General features: G+C 35.6%; 1 protein-coding gene across 5 annotated transcripts; it reads left to right on the top strand.

Annotated features, from left to right (window-relative positions):
• Positions 1-311: 311 nt before the first annotated feature.
• LOC104213050 (rab GTPase-activating protein 22-like) lies at positions 312-8727 on the top strand. Of its 5 annotated transcripts, XM_009762450.2 has the most exons (13): positions 316-837; positions 2113-2208; positions 2412-2515; positions 3223-3395; positions 3569-3646; positions 3867-3989; positions 4587-4675; positions 5662-5767; positions 6868-6965; positions 7170-7430; positions 7610-7693; positions 8175-8242; positions 8325-8727. In XM_009762450.2, the coding sequence occupies exons 1-12, from the start codon at positions 748-750 to the stop codon at positions 8193-8195; spliced, it is 1323 nt and encodes a 440-aa protein (XP_009760752.1). In that variant the 5' UTR covers positions 316-747; the 3' UTR covers positions 8196-8242; positions 8325-8727. The 5 variants fall into 5 exon arrangements, with proteins under 5 accessions (XP_009760753.1, XP_009760754.1, XP_009760750.1 ...); XM_009762451.2 differs by lacking the exon at positions 8175-8242 and having other exon boundaries at positions 312-837; positions 3223-3380; XM_009762452.2 differs by lacking the exon at positions 8175-8242 and having other exon boundaries at positions 314-837; positions 2130-2208.
• Positions 8728-9550: the final 823 nt, after the last annotated feature.

The following is a 9550-nucleotide window of genomic DNA, read 5'->3' as shown; positions in this document are numbered from 1 at the left end:
AGGCTCGACTTAACTTCTTTGATTGCAGCCGAGCTCAACTATTTTGGTTTCAAACAAAGCTAATACAATTCAAATTTGGTTCGACTCAATTCTACTTAATTAATTAATGCTCAATAAATCTCAACTAAGCTAAATAAATTTAACTTGTTAATCAACATTTAACATTATTTTACTCATTTTTTTGAGTAAATTAGTACTAATATGTTAAATTTTGTTTGACCCAAAACCCTAATGTTTCAAACCAAAAACATAGTATAGACCATTTCTAACCGAGTCAAATGGACCAAACCAACGACACCGGTCCCAATTCGGACATGATCCCTTCTATTTTCTGAACAGCAATCCAAAAACACGCGCCGCCATCTGCGCGTCATAAAAATAGTCCCAAACAATAACCTCTGATTTTCCACTTTTTAGTACCCCGCGAATAGAGTACCAAGTTGGTGGACCCCACGTCTTTCTCGCTAACTCTGAAATGCCACCGCCATTACTCATCCATCAACCACCCTCGACTCCTCACTTCAACAATATTCAACTGTAAAAAGAAAAAAATGAATTAGCCGCTCATATGCAGATTAGAAAATAAAAAATAAAAAATTATATACCAGTAAAAAAGCAAGTGTATGATATGGGTCCCATTTTGTTCTTCCTGTAGAAACTCTGATCTGGGTTCGTGAGCTGGAGCTGGTGCCTGGTGGGTTTTGTTAATTTTTTTTTTCAAGATAGCAAGTTTGGATATTATCAAGAATGTGGAGGGACCCTGGTGCTCCTGCTGATTCTTTCTATCAGGTTCGCCCTGAATGTACAGATGTTCCCAAAACTAGATTTAGAATCAAGGTTAGTAATTCTATTTTAATGGTCTTTAATTTTGTGTGTTTTAATAGATTTATAGTCTTATACTAGGAGCTTTACTTGGAAAACTAATCATTAAGCGACCACTTTTCATCTGTTGTATCAAGGTCTTGAATTGTTGATGCTCTTGTGATTGTATTTTAGCTTTATGTGTTTAAGCCTTCTGCTATGGTTAATGGAATGATCTGTTGTCTAATGTTGTGGGATGTATAGAGATGATTGGAAAGATCACATGTTTGTTGAAATAAAAGATGTGCTTTTGTCAGACTCTATATTTGGGTTCTAAATGGGGATCATTAACTGCAATCAGCATAACTATATATCTACGGATGTATTCAAGATGTCAAAGTAATGCATTAATGTTTTCGTTACGTTTTGCTCTCAGAATTTGATAGTGGCATAAGGCCTAGTTGTTTGAAGCATCTTCCAGTTTGCATTCAGATTTAGTAGTTGCAAGTGGAACTTGGTGTAAAGTTACCTGGTTTTGAGTTGGGGAAGAGGGGATTTTGTGCCAACATATTGCAGAAGCTGCTACTTACAAGCTAAAAATATGGGCAAATAATCTTTTTCTTTTCTCATTCTTTAACCTGGAAATCAGTAAATTGCAATTGGATGATACTTCCTGGTTATGAACTTATAAGGGGGGAGTGCAACATTTAATGAGTAACATTGGATGCTGATTAGCATAGTTCATTAGTTCCCTTTTTGTTCTGTTACACTTGTGGCGCAGATGTTGTGAACTAGTTTTGGACTGTATCTTAAATCGGCACTGTGGGTATTAAGCTGCAAATAGTGATTTGTGAGAGCTCATAACTTGCGTGTGATGGGCAAAGTGAAGTTTTTACCCATAAAGTGGCATAAACTTTAGGGGCAATGGTATATGACCCCTTCAGAAATCCTAGATAAATTAGAAAGTTGAGGATAAGAAAGTTTTAGGAAGGCTTAAAGAAACTAAAAGTTATACGTTTTATGTCGCAATGCCTGGTTTTCTGATTGTAGGGTAAATACTAATTTGTCTGTTTATCATCTCAGATAAGAATCTGATACATTATCTGTTCATATACCATTTTATCCTACCTCACTTAGCGCTCCTCAGGCTGAAAAGCCTTTTCGTTATCACCACTTACCTAGATCGATATGGCTAGATACATCACAAATAAGATTGTTCATAAATATTTCTCACATTTCTCTTGACCAAGTTGAACTCCTTACAGTATTCGTTTTGCTGCATATATATTGTCTATTGATCCACTTATTCAGGCTGGGAAAACCTTAAGTGCAAGGAAATGGCATGCTGCATTTACATCAGAAGGTTATCTTGACATTGGCAAGACGCTAAGTCGAATTTATCGTGGGGTAAGTTTGACTTGATTTCAAGTTTCTGTAGGTTTACGTGATATATGATCCTTAAAGCTTCTGTTCTACGTTATCATTATGCTGGCTGATTTTCCTTTTTTCTCTTTTTGGTACTGATCGAATGAATATGTTTTACATATATATAATTGGCAAGATAATAAGCTTAGTAGACTACTAACCATCAAATGTCTATAACATTGTAGGGCATTCATCCATCAATTAGAGGTGAAGTTTGGGAATTTTTACTGGGTTGCTATGATCCAAAGAGCACATTTGAGGAACGAGAGCACATGCGACAACGGCGGAGGTATTTTACTTTCTTTATTGCCTAAGTTTGGAAGAGCACTTGAATTTTCCGAATTTTAAAATGCTTTATCATTGTAAATTAGTCAATTAACTTTAGTGGAGTAACATGGATAATTATTCTTGGAGGTGTGAAATTCGTATTTAGCAACCTTTAATATCTATGCGCTAAATGCTACTCCATACAGAATCGTATGATGACATTATTAACAAACCCGTCAGCTATCAAATTGGTTAACACACTGCACATAGATGTCAGTGAATTTAACAAGTTCTTAATAGTCAGGAGAATTTTTTTTCCTTTTAAATTGTTAACAGTCAAGAGATTGTTCTGCACATAATCATCATATTTCACTGCTAATGACAAGAGAAATGTTTTTGATATTGCATTCCTAAAACTTTTTGTTCTATCTTGCATGGGATTCTGAAGCCTTTGGATTTTGAAGCATTCACACCTGTAATTAACCTTCTACAGATTTGTAACCACGATATAGTTGGCTCCAGTCATGAAGTGGAATATATAAGGATTTATATAACTGATCCCCATAGTTTAGGAATGGGGCATAGTTGATCATGATTCATCAATATGATTGTGCTCATCTTCACATGTAAAAGGGGGATAATTTGCCATTCCGGAGTATAAATTAACACTGATCCATATCCAATTTCCATACAATATTCTTGACATGGATTTATGTTGTGTACATTCAGGGCCCAGTATGCTGTACTGAAAGAAGAATGCCGCATGATGTTTCCCATGATTGGAAGTGGTAGATTCATTACTGCACCTGTAATTACTGAAGATGGTGACCCTATTCGAGATCCTATTACTCTCCAAGAGGCACAAGCGGCAAAAGAATTAAGTTCAGGTGGTCAACAAAATGGTAATCCTGAAGATGTTGAGTTTTCAACTTGTCCTCCCTCCAGCTCTCTCTCTCTCTCTCTCTCTCTCTCTCTCTCTCTCTCACGCACACACGCACACACACATATTGTATATGTAGGTATGCTTGTTGGTAGTTTATATCGGTTAATAATCTTTGACTGCATGCTAGTGCAGGTGCTTCAGCTGGATATGAAATGGTAAAGGAGCACGACAAAAGAATAATCCAGTGGAAACTGTCATTACATCAGATAGGTTGGTTATCTCTATAGATTTTATGTAGTTCAAGATTTAACTTGTTTTTCATTGTATCCAATCTATAAGAAGTGTTCATCTGTGGACATTTTCCTGTTGGCAAATCAAGTAGTAGTTTGATTGAGGATGAACCACATCCTAATATCATACTCTTCTGAATCACTTGTTGATACTCAGTCTTTTCATGTTGATAAGTTCTTTGTTTATGTGTTTATGCTAGGGCTCGATGTTGTTCGGACTGACAGGACACTTGTCTTTTATGAGAAACAGGAGAATCTAGCCAGGCTTTGGGATATTCTGTCTGTTTATGCTTGGTTTGACAAAGATGTTAATTATTGTCAAGGTGGGTGTCATATTATTTTTGTGATATGAAATTTTCTAGCAGTTTTAGCTTCTCTTTGATGCGATAATTGCTGGGCCGCAGGGGCTTGTGGCATTTATCTGTAACAGTTCAAACTTGAATATGTGTTTGAAGGCTTTTCTACTAGTTTCAGTTTTCTACACCCTGCTTTCACCTTTTTTGACTTTCTTGTGGAATGTGCTTAAGGTGGTGATCAATTGGTTTCAGGCTTGAAGAAAAAAATTGTATAGACTTATTTAGAATGTTTCTCTAGTTCAAAATGCATGCAACTTTGTCGATGAATTATCTTAAAAAGGTGAAAGGATCCATCTTTTGCCTATAACTTTTGATATCTTTTCCCATAGCAACTTGTATCGTTGTATGTGATATCATCAGCTTTATCTGTATCAAGTTATCACCACATAGATCAACAATTTTCCTGCTAATCAAAAGAAAAAAAGAAAAGAAAAGGAAAAAAGAGAGCAACATTTATTAAATTTTCTTTTTCAATGCATTAGAGTCGCCTTATTTTATATTTGTTTTTGCAGTTGTTTATCCTTTTTCTCTATTAAATATTAAGCTCTTGGCAATGCTGAGCAGGAATGAGCGATCTTTGCTCCCCCATGATTATTCTTCTTGATGATGAAGCCGATGCATTTTGGTGCTTTCAACGCCTTATGAGGAGACTGGTATATAAAAAAATTTGTTTACTCACACAACCTGTTTCATTCTAATGGCGTAAATCATATTTTCCAATTACTGTATGCTCTCAAATATGACCACTGTTATGCTCTTCATTTCCTAAATGTTAATAAGTGCTCACATTTTTTATTTGCATCACAACTCTTTTGTCTTTGTACCTGAATATTAGCACACATCTGTATGAAAAAAACCCGACTTTTGCAATTCCTTAGCTTCTCATACTTAGATCAGCAATAGATATTGTCGGCGCTGTATTATACCGTACGACTAGGACAATTCCTTCACCCTTTCTAGTTGAAGGAGAGTATATTATGAGATTGGGAAATTGCTTATGATAGGGAGGGAAATACTCATGAATCAAGTAGAAGAGAATTTTCTGGTCCTTATCAAAAGAAGAATTCCCTGTTATACTGGAGTTTTTTTTTTCCCACCCGGTGTCCGGTACCCGCATTGGAGCCCGGCTATATCCGGATTCGCACCGCGTAGGGCCCCATTTGGGGAAAAGCGCTCCCTACCAAGGAATTTTCCATACCCAGGGCTCGAACCCGAGACCTCTGGTTAAGGGAGGAGCAGTCCCATCCACTGCACCACATCCTTTGGTGGTATACTGGACTATTATTAATAACAGTAATAGAGCAGGGAAATGCTCATAAGGCAAGGGTATCCTGTGAGGTGGATATGATATCTGTTATACCACTCAGTTCGCATAAAAGAAATAGTATTCAAAAATTTACAATTGCCAAGAAAATATTTTCCAAATACTAAAAGAAGAAATATTCGATTAATTTGGGATTCCATTATTTTATAAAAAATTTCATTTAAAGGATTAAACCTCATTTGTATATTTTTTGTGCCCTTACCATACTCTAACAGCTATATTTTGAGTTTCACCTTCTATCATTGGTGTTACTATATGGATTATGCTTTTTGCAGTTGTTGTGACTAATATCAAGTGTTCTGTGAAATTTTAAAGAGAGGAAATTTCAGATGCACTGAGAGGTCTGTTGGAGTAGAGGTGCAGCTGAGTAATCTAGCTTCAGTAACACAAGTTATTGATCCTAAACTTCATCGTCACTTAGGTATGATCTTTTCCCTTTAAATTATAAATACCTAGTCCAGTAAAAAGCAATTTATGTTCTTATTTTTTCATCTGGTCTTTGTCTTAATATGAAACGACGTCTTATTTCGGAACTTCATCTAATAATCTAAGACAAGCGGTTGGCTGATGCTTTATACAGTATGGCTATCCTAAGAATTTCATAACCAACAATATCAGTTCTAAATTTTAAATTGAAAACTGAACTGACAGAGTTGTTATAATGTTGGAAACTAAAAGCATCTTCCCTATGTTCTGTTTTTGCTGGAGGGTACATCTTGCAGAAGTCAGCTATAACTGCAGGCTATTATCTGTCGGTCAAATTCTGGTTGATTTTCCAGAATAGAAGCTGAGAAGGTTATGCTGTTTAATGCTACATTATAGGATTCTTCGTAGTTCTTTATAATTTCCTGTACGCTTTTTGCATGCACATAAATTATACTAGAATCTTCCAGTTTATCTACAGCTGTAGCTTGCAATCATGATTACTTGCATTGTCTTGGCCATTGAGACTTAATAATGGACAAAATAGCTTTTCTCTATATATATCTCTAAAGCTGCAAAGCATGCCAAAAGCTACTCAATCACTGCTTAACTTCTCTTCCTGCTGCTGTGTAGTACCCCCATGTTCTAATGATAAACTATAAAGTTTCTCACATCTGCTTGACAATTTGATTATGTGCTACCTGGAGGTGTTTTACTACACTTAGAGTTTCAGTATGATCTTCTTATGAAAGTGTGTGATTAGCCTAATATTCCCTCAAAGATAGAGAACTGGTCTCTGGCAGGGGTGGAGGTAGAAGTCCAAATACGGGGTCGGCCAAACCCAATAGCTTTTGCTCAAATAGTGTATTTGTGTTAAAAGAATTCATTAAGTATGTACTCATATTAAATTTAGAACTCAATTATTAGCACTTGAAGTCGTTCTAAAATCAAGAATCCATAAAGTTGAAATTCTAGCCCCCACCTCTGGTCTCTGGTACAAGCTTTCAATTATTTAAATTGACCTGCAGATATAAAGAGTTACAATCATATCTTCTATGAAATAGTAATATTGGATTTTCTTCTGATCTTGTTCCACAGAGACATTAGGTGGAGGTGATTACCTATTTGCTATCCGGATGCTCATGGTTTTGTTTCGTCGAGAATTTTCTTTTGCTGATTCATTATATCTTTGGGAGGTAGGATTTTCCTCCTGAATAATTTAATTAGTTTTCCTGATCTGGACCTGCTAGTTGATGGCTTTTCCATCTGGTTGTATGAAAAGTAACTTATAACTTAAATCTATTGATCCTTCCTCTGATGCATGAATACGTTTATGGTCTGACCATTATGTTCTTATTGTCTAATTTTTTTTATTACTTGTCATCACCTTTTTTCAACAGTTGATGTGGGCCTTGGAATATGATCCCGACTTGTTTCTTATGTATGAAGACCCTGACTTAGCTGCTGAAAAATCTGAAGGATCTAAAGGAAGACCAAAATCGACACGCCAGTGTGGGAAATTTGAGAGAGAAAATATGAAAAATGGAGGCAAAGGTGTTGAAGCTCCCCTCCCAATCTCCGTTTTCCTAGTAGCCAGTGTCCTGAAAGACAAGAGCACAAAGTTGCTGACAGAAGCTAAAGGACTGGACGATGTTGTTAAGGTTGGTTTGCAAAGTACATAGATTTTAAGTTTTATTATGATCTCCAACTCAAGAGTCTTTCTTCTAACCTCATCTTTGGAGAACTTCCATAGCCATGGCGTGACAGGCAGGTGGTCACACCTGTGGATGGAAGAAAATCTTTTGAATGTTATTTTAATAATCTGTTTTCATTATAACAGATACTGAATGACATCACTGGAAATCTGGATGCCAAAAAGGCTTGCACTGGTGCAATGAAACTTCATAAGAAATATCTTAAAAAGGTAATGTCCCGAAACGGTTTATGGATACATGTGAAACGTGCATCTAACTCAGATGAAAATTGCAATTACTACTCCTTTCAGTTCTATTAACTTATCACTTTTGCTAAAAATAGTTCCAAAGTACTTGTTGTTTTAGAAAATTAAGAAAGAATTAATTCTTCCATTTTTACCTTTACTACTCAAATTGATGCTCTAGAAAGAAGCAAGAAGATTGAGAGATCATGGTATAAATAAGGGACAATTAGTCAAATAAATCTTATTATTAATGTTTTCTCAAAGGGTGTGCAAAATGCTCAAGTGATAATAAATAGGAGGAGGGCGTGCGGGGAGTATAAGATTATAAACATGGCAAGACTGTTGGAAGCATAGATTGTTCATCAGAAGCTGTATATATATCTTATAAACAAATTAGAATTATCTGCAGTATTCTTGTAGACCGATTATGAATTTTCATTTTTCTTATGAGGATTTCTTAAAACAGGCAGCCAATGCCAACAGGTAGCCAAAGCCAAAGCAAGTGCTAGGAAATTCATAAGCCATTGAGCTCATGTAAAATAACCTTTGTTATCCTTCTCTTGAACTTGTGACTGTACTCTCCCTGTTCCCTCCAATGAACTTAATGTTCCTTCAGTATTGCCGCAGGGTAAGAATGCTATCGTGATTTTCGATATTCAGATTTTTTGGCCATGTTGAGGAAGAGTGTGACTGCTTTGTATACTATGGCTTGATTTTGTTGAGGCCAATGTAAATTTCCATTGTTGTCCAGCTCCAGATTGGGAGTCATCTTGTATACTAAGACACTCTTCCATAGGTTGTTGTAACATAACATTTTCTTTTGTAGTTTATGATGAAATTACATGTAGTATAAAAAGCTAATTACCTCAGAGGCAAAAGAAGTGGTATTGATGAGAAAGACCAGAAAACAGTTCTCTGCCCCTCGTTCTTTTATTCCTCATGATTTTTGAAACAAGAAGAGAAGATATCAGAAATAGTCTTTTAATTTTCTTGATGGTATTTTCATTCGTGTTGTCAGATCTCTTCTTGGCTGATAATTTTTACATAAAGAATGATAGAGAAAGATGAACTCACAAATGGCTAGACTGATGAAAAATTATCAAGAAGTTAACGGAACTTTCTTGTCCAGCCTATGATCCTATGATAAATCTTCTGCATAGTTAAAAAAATAATCTACTGTACTTCGTTGTACATGAGAGAAAACCCATTTTTAATTCGTACTGTCCGTTTATTATATAATAAGTTAATATATCAGACTTTTTTTATGAATAGTTTTACGCTGTTAAGCCTGTTATAGGTTAGTTTACTTTGACTGGCGGGGGAAAAACTTATTGCATTGTTTACTGCAGAAAAATTGAACTCTCAGAAACAGAGTAGTGAAATGTTCCGAAGAGAGAGAAAAGGTTTAGTGTCCAAAGGAGAAAATAACAGCACCAGTAAATGGATGACATTTCAATTTTCACGTAAGGGGAGAAATTAAAAAATAGCCAGATTTACAAGTGATAATTGAAAAATAGCCACAGTTTCAAAAGTAATCGAAATTTAATCACTTTTCATGTAAGATAAATCTGAACAAAAATAATGTTCAAAATCCGAAAATATTCCAGCATAATATGCGGAAGTTCGAATTTTTTACATGTAGACTTCCAGCATAATATGCTGGAATTCCATAATGTATGGGAGTTCCGACATAATATGCTGGAAATCCATACACAGATGCTTCAATCTTCAAGTATATTATGCTGGAACTTTCTATGTTGCAGCAAAATGGTGGCTATTTTTCAATGACTTTGTAAATACTTGTTATTTTTTAGTTACCCGTCCAAAAACTTGCTAACCCGT

The sequence above is a fragment of the Nicotiana sylvestris genome, chromosome 7, assembly GCF_000393655.2.
Source record: "Nicotiana sylvestris chromosome 7, ASM39365v2, whole genome shotgun sequence".
In the NCBI taxonomy this organism is placed as follows: domain Eukaryota; kingdom Viridiplantae; phylum Streptophyta; class Magnoliopsida; order Solanales; family Solanaceae; genus Nicotiana; species Nicotiana sylvestris.
Note: the sequence above shows the minus strand (reverse complement) of the source record. Positions and strands in the feature narration are given on the sequence as shown.

Excerpts from the sequence above, each read along its gene's own strand:
- LOC104213050 (XM_009762448.2), top strand. The coding sequence starts at position 748 with ATGTGGAGGGACCCTGGTGCTCCTGCTGATTCTTTCTATCAGGTTCGC. Across the intron at positions 838-2,112 it reads AAACTAGATTTAGAATCAAG|GCTGGGAAAACCTTAAGTGC; the intron begins GTTAGTAATTCT and ends CCACTTATTCAG. Across the intron at positions 7,694-8,324 it reads ATAAGAAATATCTTAAAAAG|TATTGCCGCAGGGTAAGAAT; the intron begins GTAATGTCCCGA and ends ATGTTCCTTCAG.